At 43.2% G+C, this 27897-nt stretch overlaps 1 protein-coding gene across 5 annotated transcripts in view; it reads right to left on the bottom strand.

The window, feature by feature from the left end:
- scn5lab (sodium channel, voltage gated, type V-like, alpha b) overlaps nt 1-27897 on the bottom strand; it is a 182685-nt gene that overhangs the window by 73287 nt on the left and 81501 nt on the right. For all 5 annotated transcript variants that reach the window (XM_029755527.1, XM_029755529.1, XM_029755530.1 and 2 more), the window contains 3 exons: nt 25642-25880; nt 7980-8153; nt 5927-6283 (listed from right to left, as the gene is read on the bottom strand). In XM_029755527.1, coding sequence (XP_029611387.1) covers nt 5927-6283; nt 7980-8153; nt 25642-25880 — 770 coding nt within the window. The remainder of the gene's footprint in view (nt 1-5926; nt 6284-7979; nt 8154-25641; nt 25881-27897) is intronic.

The following is a 27897-nucleotide window of genomic DNA, read 5'->3' as shown; positions in this document are numbered from 1 at the left end:
CTTTCATTGTCTCTGATTGGGGATCATATTTAGGCAGCCTTTTCCCACTGGGTTTTTGTGGGATTTAGTTTTTTGGTTAGTTGCCTGTGAACACGCAACTAACGTTTCGTTTGTGCTTTATTGTTTTGTTTGGTGAGTTTCATTTATTAAACTATGTGGAACTGTACGCACGCTGCGCCTTGGTCTCCTTACAACGAACGTGACAATAAGAGATGGTAGCAGAAACATTATGTACACAATAAGTTAAATAAGTTACGAAAATGCAAAAAAAATAACAAAATTGTACAATTGATCGGGAGAATGTAAAACATCAGCCATGTTCTTCGGCGCCATCAAAGTACTGTCCCATCAGCGTGAAACAGCAGGAACCGCGATTCATCAGACCAGGCAATGTTTTCAAATTATTTAGTGTCCAGTGTTTTCGTTCCTTAGCTCACAGCAACCACAGTTTCTTATTTTTTTGCTGAAAGAAGTGGAAGGTGGTCGGCTGCCATACCCCATTTGTGTCAAGGTACAAAGAGTTGTGCATTCTTTTATGGGTCTTTGGACAACAATGTTGTACTGGACTGTCAGTTGGCTAACTGTAGCCCATCTGTTGCTCTGCACAATTCATGTCAGCCTCCATTGTCCTCATCAATTACCCATTTCCGACCACTGGCCTGCTGTTGGCTGGATGTTCTTTGGGTGGTGGACCATTCTTGACACACACGGGAAACTGTTGAGCATGAAAAACCCAGAAGCGTTGCCGTTCCTGACACTCAAACCGGTTTGCCTGGCACCTACTACCATACCCCATTCAAAGGCACTTAAATCATTTGTCTTTCCCATTCACCCTCAGAATGCCACACATACACAATCCATGTCTCAACTGCCTCAAGGCTTAAACATCCTTCTTAAACCTGTCTCCTCCCCTTCATCTACACTGATTGAAGTGGATTTAACAAGTGATATCAATAACGGATCATATCTTTCACCTGGATGCACCTGGTCAGTCTATGTCATGGAAGAGTTCTTAATGTTTTGCCTACTCAATGGATTATATCAAGTTGAGGCTATCTTGTTAACAACAAGGATTACCTCTACATTCCATGTACGGAATCCATATAGAATTAAACAGTTGCGTAATGATGAATGTCTTATTTCTGTGATGCAAAGAGAAAACCAACCTGCACCTGATTGGCAATGATGCCATGACCCAGCCAGGCTGAAAGATTGAGAACAATCTGACCCAGACCCAGAGAGGTACAAGGCTGGCAAAGTAACACGGCCACTGAGATGAAAAGGGATGATTAAAAGAGATAACTATCCACTAAGTCCCCCAAGCCAAGACCACACAGTAAACCTGAACTTACTGGCCCCGGCCCACCTACAGTAGAGATCAGGGGAGTAGGGTTACGCTGGTAAGCTTCCTGGACAGAGTAGAGACTCTCTAGACTCTCCAGGCAGCCTGCTTCTGAAGGTTGTTGCCGGGAATGAGAGTGGCAGGCGGTGGCGTAATGACCTGTGTTTGTGCTGCACATACAAACACTGCATTCACAGGATTCACAGAACAGATTAGAGAATGCTATCGCCATGGATGGCTAGGATTCATAGCCCCCCCTTCTCTCTATCACTCTCTCTCTTTCGGGTCTCTTTCTCTCTCCCCCCAGTGTGTGGAGGGACAAGCTCAGACAGGGGAGCTATTGGATGGCTCTTATTGGTCCACTCGAGTACACAGAGTACCATGCAGGAGAGGGGAGTGTTAGGTTCATAACACTTGAGACAACAGGGAGCAGAGCGAAAAGCTCTCTCGAGGCCAGATCTGGATACCTAGAAGAGTGCTCATTTTCTAATTAACCTTAGGATGACTCATGTCTTCTGACGTTGTTAATAACATACTAAGAAATCATAATATTGTTTATAATCACTAAATGTGTTTATCCCAATGGGGAAATAAGTTCAATGTTTTAAGTTCTTAGAACCAGACGTCATCACGAGTGACGTCAACTTTTATGTCAAGACAAAAATGGCCACTATACTGTAGGATCTTAATTTGAGCCAGTGTGCTACAGTAGGAAAATAATCCTGCAGCAACAGGAAATTTGAATTCTAATATGGATTATAATTATGGACATTTTTGTAGGGGTTGATACATTTTTTGTAAGGGAAAATCAAGTTTGAATTTGTTTTACTTGAAATACACTACAAGTTCTCCTGCAACTACAAGTTATCCTGCAACAAGGTGATCAAATTAAGATCCTACATCTGAATACCTGCCCCTTTATGCTTTCATAGAATATTAATTCATTGTGCTAGTTTCACGTAACAACACTGTGACATGAAAACATTTCTTCAGTTTAAATTAAAACACTGACAGAGATGGTACCCCATATTTACAAACACAAACAACTCTAAGGCAAGCTCATAGGAATATTATACAATAGGTGGGTCTTATCCTGGATGTTGATTGGTTAAAAAGGCGTTCCAGCCTGTGTCTATTCCAAAAGTTACCTATGTTAGGCTATGACGTTGAAATGCCTATTTACGGTTCCATCTCACTGCACAATCCACTGTCTCATCAGCCCAACCAGGCATTTTATAAACTTGACCTCCACAGTTAAAAGCATCTAGACGTTATCTCACATTTCTTTTAGACTAACATTTGCTTTTCAACAGGCGAGATTTGTATAAACCTTGCTGTCTGTCTCTTCGACCTTTGCAACTAGACAGACATATTTTGTTAGACAGTCAAAATCATGAATCAGCATCATTTTTATGGATATATCCAAATACGTCAATAGAAAAACAGGTCAAATGAAATGAAATGCAGGTAGTTTGCAATCTTTCTAGCTACAGTTTTAAGTGATTGTGTTAGCTGTGTAGTTGGCTACCTCCGCTGAACAGTGTCCAGACAAGAGAGCACATTTTCTATGCCAGTTGAAATTGTGCATCATTAGCTCATTGTTATGGATGTATCCCAAAAAAACATCACCAGAAAACAGCTTAAACAAACACAAATGCAGCTACTTTGCTGTTATTTTTGCTACACTGTTTGACCTGACTGTAAGCCTGTCACGCCCTGACCATAGAGAGCCTTTTAATTCTCTGTTTTGGTTAGGTCGGGGTGTGACTAGGGGTGGTGTTTCTATCTAGGTGTTTTATTTCTATGTTGGCCTGGTATGGTTCCCAATCAGAGGCAGCTGTTTATCGTTGATCATATTTAGGCAGCCATTTCCCCACTGTGTTTTGTGGGATCTTGTTTTGAGTTAGTGCATGTAGCACCGCTGATGTTATGGTTAGTTGTTTGTTTCCTTTTGTTTTTGTAAATTTCACTAAATAAAATATGTGGAACTCAGAGCACGCTGCGCCTTGGTCCGTCTCTCCACATAACCGTGACAAAGCCATAGTTGGCTAGCTAGCAAGCAAGGGATAAGAATATTGCCAGGCAGCATGGCAACAAAACATTTAGAACAAATGACTGGGTTGAGTCCATAGATTTAGAACAAAAAGCCATCACGACTGGGTCGCGTCTCTAGCAACCTAACTGATAGCATGAATGATCCAGACAGCTTGGTATCAACCCTAGATTTGCGTTGGGACTATATCTTTTGGAAGGGTAAATTAGTATGAATAAATTCATCAAAATAACTTTTTTAATGAAAATATGTTAATCATTATTTAAATATGTTGGTAACCCGTTGTATAAAAGTGATAATGACCACAAAGCTGGTGTTTGGAGGATATATTGGCACGGTTTGCTGGCCCGAGATGCTAACAACACCTGTGTCAAAATATTCTCCATCACAGGCTTTGAGGGCATTATCAATTAATTAAGTATCAAATGTATCTCCCCTATTTATCCCATGATGCTATGCAATCATAATAATGCTTAGTCATGCATCTGGATCCGTTAACACGCCGTCCCACATCAGACATTTTGTCAGCCTTGTAAATATCCCGACGCGACATCGGCAGCCATGTTATTTTACACAACACGACGTCTCGCAGCCCAGGCAGAGCTCAGTCTCAACGACTTCCTTTGACTGCTCAGACAAAATAAACAAGACAGGGGACGCAGGAGGAGGGAGAGAGAGAAGAGGAGGTGGAGTGGGAAGGAGGGATGGAGGAGGGAGAAGAGAGGAGGAGAGGGAGGAGGCCTCTAACACAAGTGTGTAAGCAAATGACAGGCACTGACTTGACTGACTTGACTCAGGGACTGGGGCAACCCCGCAGAGAAAGATAATATTAGCGGGGGCAGGCTGGGTAATTGCGACTTCTTCGCTTGCCTGCCCCGCGGATTAGAACAGTACTGCAGCATGTACTGGAGCACTGAGGACAGAGAGGATACTGTGGGTAGAAAGTGTAACTGGCAAGGCTGTGTACCACTCCATATAGTAGAGTTTGTCTACCCATTTAGTCTCTAATTTGTTTACTCAGTGGGTTGTGGTAGGACACCGGCAGTGGCAAGAATGTAAGTTCAACTCCCGCACAGGAATCATGAGACATTTTGTATTTCAACAATCCTACTGTAACACATACAGTAGGAGACTTATGCAGTAACGCCAGTGTAAACTACACCACCTGTCTACATGTCAGTTAGTGTGGAAAACCCCTCACCCATGACAGCCTTAAGGACATGGCATTACGTCTGCCAGGACAAAGAGTGTGTGTGTGTGTGTGTGTGTGTGTGTGTGTGTGTGTGTGTGTGTGTGTGTGTGTGTGTGTGTGTGTGTGTGTGTGTGTGTGTGTGTGTGTGTGTGTGTGTGTGTGCGTGTGTGTGTGTGAGAGAGAGAGCAGAAATACAGTCAAGGAAGTCTTGGAAGTGTGCAGATATCCCCATAACCTAGCTACACTACTGAAGCGTCACGACATGCAACCATGCAACACAGCTCAAAAACACTGCATAGGCTTCTTTGACAAACGGTATCTAGACCAGCTGGGGCCCAGGATCCTGTTTCCTTCATTATTACTGTCAGTTTCAACAGCTGACCACCTGACCTGGCCCACAGTTCAGCACTACCAGTCTTGACCAATCAATAAACAGCTTCATTATAGGATGATATGGGATGTTAGGGGTGTCTTTTAATTACTATACATGCCCAAGGGAACCTGTTGCATCTATAAAGTCTATAGGGAGCAGGACCGTAAAACCTGATTAATTTCTGATGGTCACAAAACAGTACTGTGTGACATTTCAACAATTCTTCCCTGTGTGTTCTTTTTGTCAAGGCTAACATGGCAAGCCACTAACAGGCAGGCATCTTTGTGAAACTGAATCGTGCCCCATAGGGGATGCGTCTGAGCTTTATGGGGAAGGGGGATTGTTTTAACGTACTCCCTTCCCCCGACCCCTTGCAGTTCTGGACCAAGTGGTGGACGGTGGGGCGTTCAACAAGGGTCACTGTCAGGGTCATGTTGTCATTCTGCTACCAAAACAATTCATGGAGATTAGCTCGTCCCTCCATCTCCTCCCAGCCACACAAACCCCTATACACCCCTGCCCACCCTTCCAAAAGCTCCAACCATGGCAGTTATAGAAGCAATTGGCAGGAAGGGGATAAAGTGGAAGGGCAAAGAGCTAGAGGAGGCATTCACCCCCACCCCTTCTCCCAGCCAACCCCCAGCACCACAGTGGGCTCGTGACAGAGACATGAATGAACCACGCTTGTGTCCTGCTCAAAACTGAGCTAAATTGACGTAAGGGGGGCAACCTTTTACAGGGTCAAATAGCAGAGGGAAATGTTCAGCTTAATAAATGTAATCCCGAATTTCACAATTTTAGGACAGGATTACACACGTTAATTTAACATTTGAGTAGCATCTAAGCACTAAAATCACACAAAATATAGAGGCCGCACGCACTTTGGTGGTGCATTCAAAAGTCAACCAAAACATGGACCTTACTGCCCACACTACCCAAGAGACTGAGAGTGGAAGAATGACTTACCACCAGGTTCCCGATCACCATGACCTGCATGAAGACTAGGAGGCAGAGAGGCTGCCCTGCCACCTCCATACAGTCCCACATGGTCTCGATCCACTCGCCACACAGCACCCGGAACACGATGAGGAACGAGTGGAAGAAGTCCTTCATGTGCCAGCGTGGCAGCGTACAGTCCTTGGAGATCTTACATACGCAGTCCTGGTAATTCTTGCCGAACAGCTGCATGCCCACCACAGCAAAGATGAAGACTATGATGGCTAGGACCAGGGTCAGGTTTCCCAGAGCGCCCACCGAGTTGCCGATGATCTTGATGAGCGTGTTGAGGGTGGGCCATGACTTGGCCAGCTTGAACACCCTTAGCTGTGGGAGGGGGGAGAGGGGAGATGGGATAGTGAGATCCGCTGTTTGTTCGTTATCTTTGACATGGTCAATATGTGTGTGTTTTAAAAATGTATGTTATCTAGAAGTTGAATCAAAAGATTTAGAAATGCATGATAAATGTATTCTTCCATATTGTTTTTTATTTTACTTTATCCTATACTCATCTTTAACTTTAAACCTTTAAAAGTGAATAAATAAAGAAGTGGCTACTGGCTACAATTGAAATAATTGTGTCAATGGAATTATGTACTAAGAAGGGGTTAACTAAATCAGGCTGGTTTAGGGTCTATTCTCGTTGACGAGAATTATGGAGAATTTCACAAGATTCTCGAGAGGTGTCGATTTTTGAGAGACATAACTGTAATGTAAACTTGCGTATTTTTCACGTCTCGAACGATACCTCCGGAGGTCGCGCACAACATTTGCACCCTTCTAAGCCTGGCAGTATAAACAGAATTGTCTCGTTGAGCCCAACATTCATACAGCAAAAATGCTAATAGCAGAGCAGTGTTTTTGAAACAGCTTAAATCTATATATTTTCATTATATTATAGACTTGTTTTATTGAGTTGTCACCTGAAATTGCAGTTACAGCCTGTTACACTCTGAAATGATTTCCGTAGCTTTAAGAAAGGAAAGTTCAACAATGGTGAGCCACCTTCCAGGCAAGAAGAATGCAGCAAGAAGCTGATCAACTCACCAGGGAAATTATCAGCGTTTTCAGTCTAAATTTTGCATTTACCTCATATAATAACTTCTATGATATTGATAAAATGCCTGGTTTGTTCTAAAATAACCTTTAATATGCTGAAACGTATTTTTATATTCATATGAAAGGTGTAAATGTCAGTGGAGGCTGCTGAAGGGAGGACGGCTCATAATAATGCTTGGAACAGAGCAAATGGAAACCATGTGTTTGATGTATTTGATACCATTCCACTAATTCCACTTCAGCCTTTACCACGAGCCCATCCTCCCCAATTAAGGTAACACCAACCTCCTGTGGTAAACGTTCATGTTTGATATGCTAACGTTACTAGCTAGCATAGATAGCTGTGTTATTGTGTGTACAAATCTGGCCGTGATTGGGAGTCCCATAGTGCGGCGCACAATTGGCCCAGCGTCGTCCGGGTTTGGCCGGGGTAGGCCAACAAATAAGAATTTGTTCTTAACTGACTTGCCTAGTTAAATAAAGGTTAAATGTAAAACATGATTTAAGAGTGTAGTACGATGTAGTTGCATTATTTAAGAGTGTAGCTAACATGTTTTAGAGCAAAAGTTGCTTGCATTGTTGAATAGTTTGCAAGCTTACTGGCTAGTGGCAACTGTGATACTGGTATTTACGGTAAATTTGGAGGTGCAGAGCAATAGTGTCATGTAAATTGAAAAGTTTATGCACATATAATGTAAGTTGAAATCTCATCGAGCTGCTTCTCCTTAAATGTTCGTTAATGAGAATAGCCTCTTAGTAACTGTTGAGAAGGACTTGCCAATTTCACAGTTAGGGGGATTTACAGTATTCGTACATTAGCATCGGGAGAGCGAACTAACCAGTCACACTGTCAAACATTGCAGTCAGCAACACTTATATCCAGACTAACATCATCTACTAACACACAGACAGCACACAGAGAGACAGATAGGCCGGAGGGGCGACATGCTTAATGCTTAAATACCAGTCTGAAGGATCGGAGAACGGACAGTCCCTCCACGTCGGACAGGCCCAGCTCCATGAGGCTGAGGCACACGATGATGCTGTCAAATATGTTCCAACCTTGCTGGAAATAGTAGTAGGGGTCCAGGGCGATAATCTTTAACACCATCTCGGCGGTGAAGATTCCGGAGAATACCTAGGAAACGCAGACACACACAGACACACAGAGAGAGGGAGTGCTCAGCCTGGGGGTAGGACACTTCAGAGCAGGTTAGAGTCAGAATCAGGCCCGGCTACCCTTGCTCATGAAGCATTGCAATAGAACACTGCTGTCTTTCGCATTGCCTCCCAATCTACTGATGTTATCCACGTGGAACCTTCTGGAATTATCTGGAAGGCAGGGCTGTACAATGTTTCCACTTACAACTAACTTGAAGGACCAATTCCTACCCATACAACATAGTAGCTCTATGTGGGCTGGGAATTAATCAAATGTGCATTGCTGACAAGCAAACTGTCCTAGTAATTTACGCTTGAGCATTTACCGTGAATGTGATTTCAGCAAACGTCAGGGAAATTGCCAGTGCACTACGTTGTCAACAATGCACTTTTGATTCAATCCCCGTCTCTGTATTTTCTTCATTGGAGTGTCTGGAACTACGACATCAAACTCCACAGTTAATGCAATGCTTTTGAATCAGTTTTCAGATGATGTTTTGGGAGCATCCTCATCTCTATCTATTTCTACATTCGCTGGACTTCTGTGGAGATGATCTCTTGCTCTGTGTTTGTGTGGTCAAAGCTGAAGCAGCTGACAGGTCTGCAGTTTAGATGTGTGTGTGTGTGTACGTGCAAGTGTGCGTGCTTCTGTAATCTGGTGTTTTCATCTTGCAGCTCCAGAAGTGCCTCTCTGCTAGTTGTTCCTGGGAGATGCGCTCCTCGATGTGACACGGAGTACGTGACACACAGGCGGGAGGCGAGAGGGAGGGGGACAAGGCGAAAGCGTCAGAGGGCGCGTCTGGGTAGCCTTTGCGATGACACCAGGCCACTGATGTCCATTTTTCGGCCCCATGCGACCGGGGACTCTTGAAAGGATCTGATCTAGAGTCTGTTTAGACTCGTAGGCCATGTGCGCACACACACGCACACACACAAACACACACACACACACACTGAGTAGCTGAGCGAGCGGGACAGCATGATTACCGCTGGGATATTGACTGGCACTTTCAGCTGCCTGGAGTGGCCCAATGTCAGTGTGTGTGTGTGTGTGTGTGTGTGTGTGTGTGTGTGTGTGTGTGTGTGTGTGTGTGTGTGTGTGTGTGTGTGTGTGTGTGTGTGTGCGTGTGTGCCTGCTGCTTTGGCGTGTGTGTCTCCATTCTCATTTACATGGGGCTCATTAGGCTCTGCACACAGCTCGTTATAGATGACGAGGTTCTTCACAATCATACCGTTATTACGCTGTCAGGACGAGACGGGCCGCTCATTATGATTGGGCAGAGCATCTATCGCAGAGATCATGTGACAACATTGAGTCAGAAAGTCCAACATGACATGACATAGCCCCAGAGAAGGACAAGACATGGACATGTACTGCATGAATTGATTTGGTTTGTGTACTGCACTGTACTGTACTGGTTTGCAGGGAGATTTGGAGCAGCAGACAATTATTTCATGTCTTTAGGATGATGTTGATGTTGCCCAGAGTGATGCAAAAGTTAATGTGAGTTAATAATTCCGGTTTACTTAATTGAGTGGTCTATCGCACAGCATTGGGAGAATGACATTCCACTACTGTAAATACACTCCACAAATGTGTTGAAAAATGCATTTATTGTGTTGCAATGTAATTGAAACACATTTTCATAATGTCTGTACTTCAGCAAACACAACATTTTCAGTTTGTAAGTTTATGTCATGTACTTTATTGGAAATATATTTTCCATTCAGCATTGGTATGCAAATTCAAGTTATTATCACAAGTACTTTATTGGAATGCAAATGCAATGTATTAATCTGGGTGAAATTTTCTGTAGGGTCAGTATGGTCAGCGTCAGTTTTTTATGAATGTGTTTCATTTCAAATGAAATTAGCATCTCTGTAATTCTAACTCGGATAATGAGCAGCACACTGTACTAACACTTATGTAGGCAAACCTTAAAAAGAGGAAGGCTACATCAGCACTGGGTCAGTCAGTGTGGTACACACTATCACAGCAAGACTACGTCACAAATGGCACCCTGTTCCCTCTTTAGTGCACTACTGTCCAGGGCCGATAGTGCACTATTCAGGAGTAGGGTGCCGTTTGGGACACGGCCCCAAAGGCATGCTGGGTAATTATTTTTGTCAGGCCAAAGCAGAAGTAATGAGTAAGCGTTTAGGATCCCTAGGCAAACATGGTAATTGAGGAATCCATATGAGTTGGTCTGAGCATGTCACGGCATCGTGGCAACACGATTCATATCTCCCGTGATAATCAGAAGAAAGTGTGCAGGTTGTGTGTGGAGTCTATCCTCTTCTGCCCGAAGAGCTGTCACAGCTAAGGAGACTGAGGTACGACTGAATAGGTTAAGTGAAACACTGAAATGGCACCCTATTCCCTAGAGCAGAAGTGCTCTATTTTCGACCAGGCTCTGGTAAACAAAAGTATGGTACACTCTATAGGGAATAGATGCTATTTCAGATGCACCTGTTCTGTTTTCTGTAGAAAACCTAATAAAACAATATTGTTACTGGGTAGGCCTATACCGTATTGAATATCCCACAGCTTTGAAACAAATTAGCTTGGTTTCCAGACTAAATGGGATTATTAAAAGTATATATTCCAACATATTAACCTAGCTAAAAGACCAAAATAACAAATAGGTGTCGCCAAAAGTGTAAATACAAGTTATTAGAGAGTCTGAAAATGCTTATCTGCTGAATACTCACGTATAGCTCACCTAACCGGTGCCTCAGATGACCTGTCTGTCACTCTCCCACCCTAAACCTGTCTGGCACTCTCCCTCCACAAACCTGTCTGTCACTCTCCCACCCCAAACCTGTCTGGCACTCTCCCACCCCAAACCTGTCTGTCACTCTCCCACCCTAAACCTGTCTGTCACTCTCCCACCCCAAACCTGTCTGTCACTCTCCCACCTCAACCTGTCTGTCACTCTCCCACCCTAAACCTGTCTGTCACTCTCCCACCCCAAACCTGTCTGTCACTCTCCCACCCCAAACCTGTCACTCTCCCACCCCAAACCTGTCTGGCACTCTCCCACCCCAAACCTGTCTGTCACTCTCCCTCCACAAACCTGTCTGTCACTCTCCCTCCACAAACCTGTCTGTCACTCTCCCACCCTAAACCTGTCTGTCACTCTCCCACCCCAAACCTGTCTGTCACTCTCCCACCCTAAACCTGTCTGTCACTCTCCCACCCTAAACCTGTCTGTCACTCTCCTTCCTCAAACCTGTCTGTCACTCTCCTTCCTCAAACCTGTCTGTCATGCTCCCTCCTCAAACCTGTCTGTCACTCTCCCTCCACAAACCTGTCTGTCACTCTCCCACCCCAAACCTGTCTGTCACTCTCCCACCTCAAACCTGTCTGTCACTCTCCCAACCCAAACCTGTCTGTCACTCTCCCACCCTAAACCTATCTGTCACTCTCCCACACTAAACCTGTCTGTCACTCTCCCACCTCAACCTGTCTGTCACTCTCCCACCTCAACCTGTCTGTCACTCTCCCACCTCAACCTGTCTGTCACTCTCCCACCCCAAACCTATCTGTCACTCTCCTTCCTCAAACCTGTCTGTCATTCTCCCTCCTCAAACCTGTCTGTCACTCTCCCTCCCCAAACCTGCCTGTCACTCTCCCTCTCTAAACATGTCTGTCACTCTCCCACCCTAAACCTGTCTGTCACTCTCCTTCCTCAAACCTGCCTGTCACTCTCCCTCTCTAAACATGTCTGTCACTCTCCCACCCCAAACCTGTCTGTCACTCTCCCACCATAAAAAACATATTCCTGTCTTCTCTCACACAGACACATACAGATGTGCAGTGCACGCATGTTTCTGAAAATGAAAACATGCCAGCAACTGACACACTCATGTGACTATCTAACAGGCCTGACCCGTAAGTGTTCGTCCGTACGTCTGTCCATTAATGTCTTTGTGGCTGAAGGGTAGCCGAGGGACGCGAGATGTCGGCCATTGCTGTGTAAACTAGGGCCTGTGCTGTGCTGACTGTGGTCATGGTGGCAATATCAAACATCTATGGCTCAGCATATACTGTATGTAGATATATATACACACACACACACACACACACACACACACACACACAAAACACACACATATCCAGACACACACACACAACCACGCGCAGAGTCAGGCTCATGCGAGTGGAAGGGCGGTGGGTGCAGGCTCAACGGGGAGGGGGGCAGAGAGGAGATGCCATGTGACAAGCTCTCTCTGGGAAGCATGACACTGCACACAGAGGGGCATCAACAAGGTTTCATTCCCACAGTTAACATACTCCACGGAACGACACACACCCAACTGGCCTCAGATGAACAGCCCCACACATGTACACACACAGGCTCACGCACAGACACAAACACATGAATAAGCTCAGAGAGAGAGACAATATATACTACATGACCAAAAGTATGTGGACACCTGCTCGTCGAACATCTCATTCCAAAGTCATGGCCATTAATATGGAGTTGGTCTCCCCTTTGCTGCTATAACAGCCTCCACTCTTCTGGGAAGGCTTTCCACTAGATCAGTGTCTCCCAAACTCGGTCCTGGGGACCCCATTGGGTGCATGTTTTGTTTTTTGACCTAGCTCTACACAACTGATTCAAATAATCAAAGCTTGATGATGAGTTCAATATTTGAATAAGCTGCATAGTGCTAAGGCAAAAACCAAAATGTGCACCCCTTGGAGTCCCCAGGACCGAGTTTGGGAAACGCTGCACTAGATGTTGGAACAATGCTGCGGGGAATTGCTTCAATTCAGCCACAAGAGCATTAGTGAGGTCGGGCACTGATGTTTGGCGATGGCCTGGCTCACATTCGGCATTCCAATTCATCCCAAAGGTGTTTGATGGGGTTGATGTCAGGGCTCTGTGCAGGCCAGTAAAGTTCTTACCCACCAATCTCGACAAACCATTTCTGTATGGATCTCACTTTGTGCACAAGGGCATTGTCATGCCTTGCCCAAACTGTTGCCACAAAGTTGGAAGCACAGAATCATCTAGAATGCCATTGTATGCTGTAGCGTTTTCCCTTCACTGAAACTAAGGGGCCTAGCCCAAACCATGAAAAACAGCCCCAAACCATTATTTCTCCTCCACCAAACTTTACAGTTGGCACTATGCATTGGGGCAGGTACCAGTAGTGATACAGCCTGGAATCGAACCAGGGTCTGTAGTGACACCTCTAGCACTGACATGCAGTGCCTTTGACTGCTGCGCCACTTGGGAGCCCCCTTGGTAGTGAGTGTTGCAACCGAGGACAGACAATTTTTACGAGCTACTCACTTCAGCACTCGGCGGCCCCATTCTGTGAGCTTGTGTGACCTACCACTTGGCCGCTGAGGCGTTATTGCTCCTAGACGTTTCCACTTCACAATAACAGAACTTACAGTTGACCGGGGCAGCTCTAGCAAGGCAGAAATGTAACAAACTGACTAACTGGAAAGGTGGCATCCTATGACGGTGCCACGTTGAAAGTCACTAAGCTCTTCAGTAAGGCGATCCTACAGCCTATGTTTCTCTATGGAGATTGCATGGCAGTGTGCTCAATGTTATACACCTGTCAGCAATGGATGTGGCTGAAATAGCCAAATCCACTCATTTGAAAGGGTGTCCACATACTTTGTATATACAGTGTATCTCCACTATAAGAGGGATGAGGGATATGTCCTCCATCCAAACAAACACGTGTGATGATGCATCCAGTGAACTGATAGTTAGTCTGCTGTGTCAGACTGATCGCTGGAAATAGACAGCGATTTCAAACGTTTGAATAGGTTCCGAGAACGTCGATATATACCTTCCTCGATGCAAAAAAAGACGAAAAAATGACTGCCCAGCACTGGAAGCAAACTTAGACCACTGCACTACCGCAGTTCACAATGCTCTAGCAAGCCACGAGAATACTTCATGATACCTAATGGTAATGGGTTAACCCTGTAACTACACAGAATTAGCGTTCATCAATAATACGTCACATTTCGAAGGGAAACTATGAGATCTTATTGCTCTATCTATCTGTGGTGGAACATTTTATGTTTGTGCTTTTCTAATAACACATTTCTGTGTTCATGCAAGTGACTGATTGAAGGAATCCTCACTATCAGTATCTGCAATTTGGCAGTACGCCCAGAACCTTGAAAGGATGTCTCAGTTTCAAGGTCTCAGCTTGGAGAGAAGAAGCCTTGTGCGGTATTGGTATTTTACATGTTAGGAACCAGTATTGGTCGGTCACATGCATGTACCAAACGTTAATGATGAATTAATTCTGAACGATGAATAAGCTAAATCATGCCTATGTAACGTGTCTGTAAGCAATATATAAGAGATCTAACGGGACTGCCCCGATTGAGCTCCTGACAGACGTGCACTACTGTGCATCAAGTTTGTTGGAACCTCTCCAGTTAGCTGTTAATAAACAATGATTCATTTAAAACTGACTTCAAGTGTCCCAGTGTGTAGAATTTCCATGACATATCCAACACAGCCACCACTCCACGGCATTTCAGACTCAAGTGACTAAGGTGACAGTGACATGTCTTGCTAAAAGCTGGGCAGGACAAGATAGGGATGAGACAGCATATGCTGTATCTGCTGTGGTCACACACACACACACACACACACACACACACACACACACACACACACACACACACACACACACACACACACACACACACACACACACACACACACACACACACACACACACACACACACACACACACACACCAGCCGGAGTGTTCACTGTAGCACACTGTGGCCAGCCAAGTGGAGGAAAAGCTCTATTGATTTTGGTCCCGTTGGCCTGAAATGACTTCCTTGTTGGACCACTCCTGGTACAACACAACAAATTACATAACCCTAACACCACCTGTGTCCGAAATGGCAGCATATTCCCTATACCAGGGATACTCAACTACTATTTGAGAAGGTCCAGTGACACAAATTTCCTAGGTGTCAAAAGTCTGGATGGATATCATCCTTTATCAGTGCAGTGGTACAGCGTAGTAACAAACATAGTCATCTACGACTTAGGAAACATGCTGTTATATAAAATGTACATTAAATACATTAAATGAGATTAAGAATTTGAATGAATTACAACTTTTTTCTTTTGAATGTCAACATGTGCTGAAGATCAAAAGTGGTTGCATAATTGTCTATGCAAAACTGTGAACCATTGTACATGGGCCATAAATAAAAAATAACACAATGTAAATAAAATAAAGTGCATGTTTTCTGGAGAACAAAGGAGAGTTGAACAAAAATAATAATCTGCATACACAGAAGGTCACTGTGGGTCATGCAATATTGATTTCTAAGTCACTCTGGGCCATGCAATATTCATGTATAAGTCACTCTGGACCATGCAATATTCATGTATAAGTCACTCTGGGCCATGCAATATTCATGTATAAGTCACTGTGGGTCATGCAATATTCATGTATAAGTCACTCTGGGCCATGCAATATTGATTTATAGGTCCCTGTGGACCATGCATTATTCATGTATAAGTCACTCTGGGCCATGCAATATTCATGTATAAGTCACTGTGGGCCATGCAATATTCATGTATAAGTCACTCTGGGCCATGCAATATTCATGAATAAGTCACTCTGGGCCTTGCCTTTGCATTAATGAGAGAAATTACACTTTCTTTCTCCTGCCAATGCTTTGAACTTCGTGAGAGCAACTGAGATACTGGTGCAGGTGTTCGTTTGTGAGCCTGGTGCGGTGTTTAATTTTGATAAAGTTCATTGTGGAGATGGCTGATTCACAGATGCATGTTGGAGCCAAACATGGTCAGGATGTCTAGTCCAGTTTCTTGAGAACAGGAACATCAGCTGCAGGCACCATCTTTCCCCAGAAAGTGACAGGGTCACAGTCACCAGCCTGCTCCTTCAAAAGTCACATTTTCATGCAGCTCAATCAACTCCATTTGCAGTGATGCAACATCTACCCATCTGAAGATCTGTTTTGCTTCTTCTGACAACTTTGTCACATTTTTTACCAAGAAGGGGTTCTGGATGAGCAGCAGCCGTTCACTCCCAACAGTAAAGTAATCAAAGTGAGTCTTGAAGTTATCCATCAGCTTCTGGATGAAATCAACATGGTTGGGAACATCTTTGGGTCCCTGCATTTGCACCAGAAGATTGGGGAAGTGGACAAGTTCTCCCTGGAGATCATTCTTGAAAAGCTGTGTTGACCTGTCCCTGCAGCTTAACATTCGGGTGATTAAGGTGTGATGTAATGTCTGTCAAAAATGCAACTGTTTCCATCTTCTCCTCATCTTCCAAAAACTCAGAAAACTGAGTTGCCTTGTCACTCTTTTGCTCTGATAAGAACGTTTTGACTTCCTCTTGAATGGCACAAAAGCGTTCCAAAACCCTTCCTTTGCTGAGCCATCTGACATTGTTGTGTAGTAGTAAGTCATCAAAACTGCCATTGCCCTCTGTCAGAACGTCTCGTAACAGGTGGTGTTGTAGAGTTGATGATGCTCTCAAAAAGTTGATCAGTTTCATCATCATTGTCATGACCTCAGAAATACTCCTTTCCCAGACTGGCACACAGGACGCATTGATGGATGATGCAGTGATATGATGTCAGGTCAGGGTGGTCCTCTTTCAAACGTGTAACATGTCCCCTCCCTCTTCCCATCATGGCTGGAGCTCCATCTGTGCTGATGGAGACCACTGACTTCAGATCTATCCCCCTTTTTGTCAGCATCCCTTTGATGGCCTCATGGATATCCTCTCGCTGTGTGTGTGCTTCTAGATGTGTTAAGCCCAACAGCTCCTCACAGAATTCCTTCTTTGTTTCGTTATGAAATCTGATAAACACCAGAAGCTGGGCATTATCAGTGTTATCTGTTGATTCATCCACAGATAATGAAATGCATGGTGCATTCTGAATGGCCTCATTAAGTTGTGTGGTTAAATCTTCAGCTGAACTCAGCAAAAAAAGAAACGTCCTCTCACTGTCAACTGCGTTAATTTTCAGAACATTTAACATGTGTAAATATTTGTATGAACATAACAAGATTCAACAACTGAGACACATACTGAACAAGTTCCACAGACATGTGACTAACATAAATGGAATAATGTGTCTCTGAACAAAGGGGGGCTCAAAATCAAAAGTAACAGTCAGTATCTGGTATGGCCACCAGCTGCATTAAGTACTGCAGTGCATCTCCTCCTCATGGACTGCCCCAGATTTGCCAATTCTTGCTGTGAGATGTTACCCCACTCTTCCACCAAGGCAAGTTCCCGGACATTTCTGGGGGGAATGGCCCTAGCCCTCACCCTCCGATCCAACAGGTCCCAGACGTGCTCAATGGGATTGAGATCCGGGCTCTTTGCTGGCCATGGCAGAATACTGACATTCCTGTCTTGCAGGAAATCACGCACAGAACGAGCAGTATGGCCGGTGGCATTGTCATGCTGGATGAACCTGCAGGGAGGGTACCACATGAGGAAGGAGGATGTCTTTCCTGTAACACACAACGTTGAGATTGCCTGCAATGACAACAAGCTCAGTCCGATGATGCTGTGACACACCGCCCCAGACCAAGACGGACCCTCCACCTCCAAATTGATCCCGCTCCAGAGTACAGGCCTCGGTGTAATGCTCATTCCTTCAACAATAAACGCGAATCTGACCATCACCCCTGGTGAGACAAAACTGCGGCTCGTCAGTGAAGAGCACTTTTTGCCAGTCCTGTCTGGTCCAGCGACAGTGGGTTTGTGCCAATAGGCGCCGTTGTTGCCAGTGATGTCTGGTGAGGACCTGCCTTATAACAGGCCTACAAGCCCTCAGTCCAGCATCTCTCAGCCTATTGCGGACAGTCTGAGCACGATGGAGGGATTGTGCGTTCCTGGTGTAACTCGGGCAGTTGTTGTTGCCATCCTGTACCTGTCCCGCAGGTGTGATGTTCGGATGTACCGATCCTGTGCAGGTGTTGTTACACGTGGTCTGCACTGCAAAGACGATCAGCTGTCTGTCCTGTCTCAGCGCTGTCTTAGGCGTCTCACAGTATGGGCATTGCAATTTATTGCCCTGGCCACATCTGCAGTCCTCATGCCTCCTTGCAGCATGTCTAAGGCACGTTCACGCAGTTGAGCAGGGACCCTGGGCATCTTTCTTTTGGTGTTTTTCAGAGTCAGTAGAAAGGCCTCTTTAGTGTCCTAAGTTTTCATAATTGTGACCGTAATTGCCTATTGTCTGTAAGCTGTTAGTGTCTTAACGAACGTTCCACAGGTGCATGTTCATTAATTGTTTATGTGTCATTGAACAAGCATAGGAAACAGTGTTTAAACCCTTTACAATGAAGATCTGTGAAGTTATTTGGATTTTTACAAATTATCTTTGAAAGACAGGGTCCTGAAAAAGGGACGTTTTTTTGCTGAGTTTATTTCAGTTCTCCTCATTGCTGTGGAATCCGACAGTGGGATCTGTTTGATATTTTCCCTGAGCCTATATTTTTTATTTACCTTCAAGCAAGGTTCTCAGCTTCTGGAAAACCCAAGCTATCCTCAGTGAACACTCCGTTGCACATTGTTGGGCTGTCAGGGAATTGACAAGGACTTTGGTGGACCTCTCATTGGGACTTGAGTTGGTTAATCTTGTTCGTTCTCACCTCCGTGTTCAGGGGATACATCTGATCGAATTTACTATGTCTGGTGTCATAATGGTGCATAACATTGGCACTTTTCACGAGTGCTACGGACTCTCTGCATATCAGGAAAATTAGTTTTGTGCTAGTTGTGGGGAGAATGAATGCATAATGTTCCGTCCACTCGTCTTTGAATATACGGTTTTCAGAGTCAACTTTTCTTTTTTTGATACTGGTAACTAAGCTCCTATCTGTGATATTAACAGTTGAACCGCGGTCAAATCTTTCTGTTTCTTTCTGCCTGCTTCTCCCAAGGTTCAGCAGATGATATTTGTATTGATGTGATTGGGTATGACACAGCCTCTTGTATTTGCATATAACGACGCGATTGGATTAGACGGGGGACTAGTAGAGGTGGGCGTTGCTTCGAGAGAGAGCAAGAAAGAGAGGTTGCTGAGTTAAAGAGGCCGCTGCGCCCGGTTGATTTTTAAAAAGCTGTCTAAAAAGTAATTTATTGACTTTTATATAACAAAATGCGATGTTGTCCAGACCCGGACCGCGGTCCACCAGTTGACTTTGGCTGCCCTATACCAGGGCTGCTCAACCCTCTTCCTGGAGATCTACTGTCCTGTAGGTTTTCAGTCCAACCCTAATTTAGCTAGTTAAGGTCTTGTTGAGCAGCTAATTAGTAGAATCAAGTGTGTTAAATTAGGGTTGGACTGAAAACCCACAGGAAGGTAGATCTCCAGGAAGAGGGTTGGGTAGCCCTGCCCTATACTGTATAGTGCTCTACAGTGCTCGACTTTTGACCAGGGCCCATACTCAGCACTATAGAGAACCTGCAGATAATATACAAACACACATAACTGGGTTTACTGACTTAAGGGAACATCATATTTTTTCGTGACTCTTTGTTTTTTACAGGTACAAAAACAAATGCATACAAACAAATGCATACAAAGATAACCTCCACCCATTCCCCCTCAGTCCCATCCACCCATCCCCCCTCAGTCCCATCCACCCATCCCCCCTCAGTCCCCATCCACCCATCCCGCCTCCTCCATCCCCACCCGTAAACCATGTTTCCCACCCCGCCTAGGCCTCAATTGTTCCTTGACTAGCACCATTCATTCTCGCTTTTGATCATTCTAATGTTATAAATTCGAACATTAACTGTATCCACTGATTAAATGGGAGAGGTGGTTGCCATCTTAGAGCCAACATTTTTTTCGCAGCAGTAATATTCTCTGATTGATTGAGAGATTCAAATGGCTATCATCGTTAAGTAACATAATAGATGCAAAGCATTGAATATTTCAATTTATGCTGTTCAAAATACATTTTGTAACTTTGCCCCAGAATCATTTAACTGCAAGACACTCCCACATCATGTGAACAAATGTGCCTACCTGATTTAGGGGACACAGTGAATAGTTGGGAGTTGGGGAAAATGTAATTGTAAAACATTTCCTAGGTGTTAATTACAGTCTATGAACAAACGTAAAATGTATAAATTGTTGGTTCGGATTAAGGGATGCCAAAGTCATATTTTTCATTATTCTCTTCCAGTTAAAGGGTTGTTCAGATTCAATTAGATCTGTGGATCATACTTTTTTAATGGCTAGCTCAGAATATGAGCTTTCCAAAAGTTGTTTATATATTATAGTCCTTTCGGGAGCCCAGATCATTTATTTATGAATCCCATCATTGGATGGATTGTTAGTTGGGGTTTCCCAAGGTAGTCCATAGTCCAGCGCCCCTCGTGTGCACATTCAGTAATACTGTATACCCCGGTATGGTACAGAAATTATATAACGGTATGGAAATCTGGTTATTGCCCAACCTTAGTATGTATCTTTCAAATCTTACAATGTTCTCAAACTGTTACTGCCCATGATATCAGTAAAGGTACGAATTCCACATTTGGACCATTGGGGGGAATGTAAAAGGCCGCCCTCCAGATCACAAATATTGGAGTATGGGCATGCCGTTTTGATTCCCAGTTACATTGTTTTCAATTTTGCACCAAACATAAATTGTGTGAGCAATAACCAAAGCCTAGTTTACATAGTTTAAGGGATATGCAGTATCATTGAAGACCCCCTCTTCCAGGCAATAGGAGACACCATATTTCACTCTTACTATATACTGTAAGAACCATGTCCAAACCAATTTAGGCTGGGGCTAAATGCTAGTGCCTGGACATACAGTTTAAAGTTGGGTACAGATAGTCCTCCTATGTCTTTCCCTCTTTGTAAATCTGTTAATTTTATCCGGGATTGTTTACCTTGTCATATACATTTTGAATCCACACTATGAATTTTATCCCAATAGCCAGAAAAGGAAAACATGGGAAGCATTGAACTTCAGAAATTCAGCCATGGTAACATGTTCATTTTGACAATAGATATTCTGCCGGTTAAAGCAACTGGGCTATTATTCCATCTACTGATGTCGGATTGAATTGATTTGAGCATTCTGTTAAAGTTTCTGGCAGTGGTTTTATCCAAGGAAATAAATATATATACTCAAAAATATTTAAAATGAGAAAGGATTGGGATTCCATAAGTATAGATGGAGTCCTCCACCGGGGTCTTGAGAGAGGAAGTAGGGCTGATTTGGTTAGATTCATTTTATAACTTGAGATGAAGCTGAATTTATCTTTGATCTTCAATATGTTTGGGAGCAATTGAGATATATTTTCTAGATATAGTAAAATATTGTCTGTGTATAATGCGACGAAGGGATCAGTAGATTTGAGGGAAATTTGTGTTATCTCCTTTGATTGATGAATTGCCCGGGCCAGAGTAACCATGGATAATAAGAATAGCAAAGGCAAAATTGGATTGCCATCTCTGCTGCTTCTAGTGATTCTGAACGGAGCAGAGCAGATATTGCCTGTCATAACTATGACTGAGGAATTGGCATATATTATTTTAATCATATTAATGAAATTGGAGCCAATTCCCATATGTTCAAAGACAGACCAGTGATATGACAATTTTAATCCATCAAAAGCTATTATTCACATGAACCTTTGTGAATATCTGTATTAATAATTTGAGCGATAGTGGACCTAACATATTCCAAAAATGTAAATAGACCTCAGGAGGAATACCATCCCATTCAGGTGATTTGCCTTTATTCCACCACGATTGACTTTTTACTGTGATTGTAAACTCATTGCTGTGAATGATGTCTATTGATGTGTGATTAACAGGTTGTTGCACTGTTGTTATCCCAAATGAACCCTTAGCCCCTATGCCCTATGCACTTGTGAGGATCTGAGAGCGATTTCAGGGGTAATCAATATCCCAATACCTAGCAAGGTGGAACTATAAGACTTTTTACACATTTAGTTATATTATAAAGTGGGATTAAAATGTATTTAATCATCTTTTTTTTGTCAACAATCTGCATGCAATACTCACACAATATACCATATTTTTTATTGATGAAAAATAAACACTAATATATCTTGATTAGATAAGTATTCAACCCCCTGAGTCAATACATCTTAGAATCACCTTTGATAGTGATTACAGATGTGTGTGTTTTTGGGTAAGTCTCTAAGAGTTTTGCATACCTGGATTGAACAATATTTGCCCATTATTCTTTAAAAAGTTCTTCAAGTTTTGTCAAGTTGGTAGTTGATCATTGCTAGACAGCCATAGTCTTGCCATAGATTTTCAAATCGATTTAAGTAAAACTGAACTGTAACTAGGCCACTCAGGAGCATTCAATGTCGTCTTGGTAAGCAGCTCCAGTGTATATTTGGCCGTGTATTTTAGGATATTGTCCTAATGAAAGGTGAATTTGTCTCCCAGTGTTTTTTGGAAAGCAGACTGAACTAGTTTTTCCTCTAGTATTTTTCCTGTGCCTTAGCTCTATTCCATGTATTTTTTTCCCTAAACAAACTACCAAGTCCTTGTTGATGACAAGCATACCCATAACATGATGCAGCCACCACCATGCTTGAAAATATGAAGAGTGGTACTCAGTGATGTGTTGTGTTGGATTTGCCCCAAACATAACGCTTTGCAATCAGGACAAAAAGTACATTTTTGCACTTTTACTTTAGTTTGACTTTAGTGTCTTATTGCTTGTTTTGGAATACAATGTTGTAATTACAATGTTGTTGATCCATCCTCAGTTTTGTCCTATCACAGCCATTAAACTCTGTAACTGTTTTAAAATGACTATTGGCCTCATGGTGAAATCCCTTAGTGGTTTCCTTCCTATCCGGCAACTGAGTTAGGAAGGACGCATGTATCTTTGTAGTGACTGGGTGTATTGATACACCATCCAAAGTGTAATTAATAACTTCACCAGGAGACTGAAAAGATTTGTCATGGGTCCTCAGATCTTCAAAAGGTTTTACAGCTGCATCATCGAGAGCATCCTGACTGATTGCATCACTGCCTGGCTATGGCAACTGCTCGGCCTCCGACCACAAGGCACTACAGAGGGTAGTGCGAACGGCCCAGTACATCACTGGGGCCAAGCTTCCTGCCATCCAGGACCTCTATACCAGGCGGTGTCAGAGCCACCCTAGTCATAGACTGTTCTCTCTGCTTCTCTCTGCGCCAAGTCTAGGTCCAAGAGGCTTCTAAACAGCTTCTACCCCCAAGCCATAAGACTGCTGAACACCTAATAAAATGGCTACTCAGACTATTTGCATTGCCCCCCCTCTTTTACACCGCTGCTACTCTCTGTTGTTATCATCTATGCATAGTCACTTTAATAACTCTACCTATATGTACATATTACCTCAACTAACCGGTGCCCCTGCACATTGACTCTGTACCGGTACCCCCCTGTATATAGTCTTGCTATTGTTATTTTACTGCTGCTCTTTAGTTACTTGTTACTTTTATTTCCTATTCTTATCCGTAATTTTTTAAACTGCATTGTTGGTTAGGGGCTCGTAAGTAAGCATTTCACTGCAAGGTCTAGTTGTTGTATTCTGTTGTATTCGGCGCATGTGACTAACATTTGGTTTGATTTGATTTGCTCAAAGGGATATTAAATGTCCGTTTTTTTTTTGTTCTTTGTGAGGCATTGCAAAACCTTCCTGGTCTTAATGGTTGAATCTGTGCTTGAAATTCACTTCTTGACTGAGGGACCTTACAGATAATTGTGGTACAGAGATGGGGTAGTCATTCAAATATCATGTTAACCACTATTATTGCACACAGAATGAGTCAAAGCAATGTATTATGTGACTTGTTAAGCACATTTCAGCTTCCATTTTTAATGTATTTGTTAAAAACATTTACTTTGACATTATGGGGTATTTTGTGTGATCTGTGACACAAAATCTGAATTTAATACATGTTTCTTTCAGGCTGTAACAAAAGATAATGGGAAAAAAGTCAAGGGGTGTGAATATTTTCTGAAGGCACTGTGCATGTAACAGTCTTCTTAGATCTCCACACAACCCCGTTCTAAAAAACAGGTTTGTTTTAATGATTTCTGGTGGATCATCAAAATAAATAAATCACATGACATTTTTGGACTCATTCAGCAGTTATTACCTAATCTAGTGGAATACTATTGGAATTTAATGTTGAAAGTTCAATTTATATTCCTAAAACATAAGTTGAAAAATGATGCTGTTGCTGTTTCCCGTTGACAATAACTTTTGATAAATAGCCCAATGTCAAAACTTGTCAAGTCTTTCAAGGAGCAGGAAACGGGTGAGTCAGGCGCAGGAGACAAAAGGTCCGTAGAAAAATATTGAATTAAGTCCAGAGTGAATACAACGATTAGGCAGGGTGCAAAACACAAGCAGGAGGTAGAACAGCTCCAGAACTCAAAATACACGGGACGCAGCCCGGCAACCCTAATGCCTAATATCAGCGTCGTGTAAATCAAACACATAATCCAGCCCTAAGGCCAAAATGTAACACGAAACAATCCCGCACAACTCCAAACAAGAAACTGACAAACTAAATACCCTCCCAATAATTACAAACAAGAAACAGGTGCGCACTAAACAGACATAACTGACACATGAAACATGGATCGGTGGCAGCTAGTAGGCCGGCGACGACGACCGCCGAGCGCCGCCCGACCGGGGAGTGGCGCCACCTTCTGTGGACATTATGACAAACCTCCATTTTGAAAATGAATCAAAACACAATTAAGTGTCCAAATCAGTAATCAATATGCAGAAACAGTTGAAAACTGTATATTGAAAACATAATCATGAAATGTACTATCTACACATGCCACAATATTATTTGCATTTTTTTTAACGAGCACCAAAACATTTGTGGAAATTAATCACTCATATTGATTAATGGGAAATCAGGTTGTATGTGATGTTGAGACTAAAACATGAAGCCTTTATAAGCTGAACGTTATTTAAAGCAGGACCAAACTTCACTAATCTGAGGTAAAAAGCTAATTGCCTTCATTTCCATATGGTCAAAACGTCAGCTTGTGTAACGTAATAACACATACTGTCCACTTACAGGAAATTAGCGCAATATAAAATAATAGAATATGTAAAAATCAACATTTCAATTTAGGCTGATAGTGTCTGTGCAGTGTGTCATTCATTCATTCATTCATTCATTCATTCATTCATTCATTCATTCCCTACCTACCTATGAGCATGCATCTCAATGACAGCATAGGACATAATGGAGCAAAGAGTTTTCTTTCTTTCTGACTAACTAATATGACCAGGAAAAACTCTGAACCTAGACTAAGATACTTCAAAGAGGGTGGTGGCCAAAAAACAACGACAGCAACAACAGCAAAAAACGCATACGTGTGACCGCCAAGGCTGACCCCTGTGCCCTCTCCTCTCCACTTACCAGGTTGCCTATGGACAGCATGCCGTTAAACTCGTCGGTCATGGGGTAGTGCTCCATGGCCATGAACAGGGTGTTGAGAACGATGCAGATGGTAATGGCTAGGTCCAGGAAGGGATCCATCACCATGACCTTGACCAGCGCCTTCAACCGCAGCCAGCGCCGACTGCTTTCCCAGATCAGGTACTTGTGGGCAAACTCATACCAGCACGGGTGGCACTTCTGACGCGACTCCTCCAGTTCTAGGAGGGGGAGAAGAGAGAGGGGGGAGGAGAGAGAGTGGGGGTTGCATGTTTAAAATTCACACTTTGCCATTGTGGTGTAAGAGACTGTTCCATGTCTAAGGAATGTACACTCTGCTACTTATCCACTTTTTTATCTTCCCTCAGTTGTGATTTTAGACTACTTAGACTACAATTTCTGAAAATCCAACTTGACTTCGAAATTCTACCAAAAATGTCCTCTTTATGCATTTTCTTCAGGAAGGTAAGCACAGTATGCCTTTTCCAGATGTTGGTTGGTAGGGCCAAGCTTGGGTGCATAATGAGGAGTTTGATGAAGATTGACGGCAGCTCAACGGAGGCTGAAGATGAAGCTGCGAGGCCCTCTAACACGTTACGCCTCTGATGTGTTTACTTGTTGGTGTCGTGTTGCACTGTGGCTTCTGCTGAACTGTCACCCTCTATCTAGTCCATAGGCACGGATGGTGTACAATTGAGGACAGCCTCAAGCCTCAACAGATATGAGGAGCTCCTGTGCTCACACAGTGGTCACCTTGATGGTCCACAGAGACCAGTGGCTATCAGAGTTTGTGGGAACATGACCAAAATATGCAATTGGCACGCTGACTGCAGGAATGTCCACCAGAACTCTTGCCAGAGAATTGAATGTTAATTTCTCTACCATAAGCCACCTCCAATGTCATTTTTGAGAATTTGGCAGTACTTCCAACCAGCCTCACAACCACAGACGTCATGCAACCACGTCGGCCCAGGACCTCCACATCCGGCTTCTTCATCTGTGGGATTGTCTGAAACCAGACACCCGGAAAGCAGATGAAACTGATGAGTATTTCTGTCTGTAATAAAGCCCTTTTGTGGGGAAAAACTAATTCCCAGTGGGTCGGCCTGGCTCCTAAGTGGGTGGGCCTATGCCAAAAACGAGACAAATATCTTAATTGACCTTTTGTTTGTATTTTGTACTGTCTCTATGCACACTCACAGGGTCCTACACACTCACACACACACTCACTCCATCATCTACACATTCACACATAATATGCACATACATTTATCCTAACTCTACACACACACCCACACATACAAGCTGCTGCTACTGTGAAAATCTTATATCCTGTTGCCTAGTCACCTTAAGCCTATACATATCTACCTCCATCACTCCAGAATCCTTGCACATTGTTAATATGGTATTGGCACTAACCCTGTATATACTATGCTTACTGACTTACTTATTGTGTTCTTCATATTTCTTCTTATTTCTCGTGTGTTTTTTATTATATTACATTGTTATTGATTATTGCATTGTTGGGTTTTGAGAAAGGTATTTTACTGTACTTGTACATGTGACATTAAAACCTGAAACTCAAAACATGAAACTTATCTCTGTGACTCAAATCTGACTCCTAAGTGGACTGGACAAGAGTTTTTGGAGAGATTGAGAGCTTTTCAGTGATATTTGTTTGGACCAATCAAAAGCATGCATGACATTAGCAGAATTGTAAGACTTTCTCATTGCAACTTTGCGATGCTGTCATTGCTGGAAAATAAATACCATGCCCAAGTCATTCACGAGTCACCTCTCCAATCTGGTGGCAACAAATCATTGATACAAATAAGATGGCTACTCTCCCTTTGGTACAAGCTCCCGGTAGAAAAGGGGGCGAGCCATTTAACTTACCGTTTTGATTCAAACAAGACCAAATGCCACATTTCCACGGGAGAAGACAGCATTTGCACCCACAAGTTGACGGGGAAATATACTACCAGCCTCAAGACACATCTGAAAGATCCCAATATACTGTATATGCTCAGGTAAAAACAGATTGTAACAGATTGATAATGCTAGCTAGTTGGTTTGCTGCAACCTATCAGACCACTACTTATGACAGAACTTTGATTACAATATGTTGTAGCTACAGTATGTCAATGGGTGTGATTTTTTTAATCTTTTTTTATCAGAATAATGTGCTCTTCTGCCTATTTGGTTGTTTGGAAGAGATGCGATAGGATGATATAAAGA

Source organism: Salmo trutta, chromosome 6 (assembly GCF_901001165.1).
Source record: "Salmo trutta chromosome 6, fSalTru1.1, whole genome shotgun sequence".
NCBI lineage: Eukaryota > Metazoa > Chordata > Actinopteri > Salmoniformes > Salmonidae > Salmo > Salmo trutta.
Note: the sequence above shows the minus strand (reverse complement) of the source record. Positions and strands in the feature narration are given on the sequence as shown.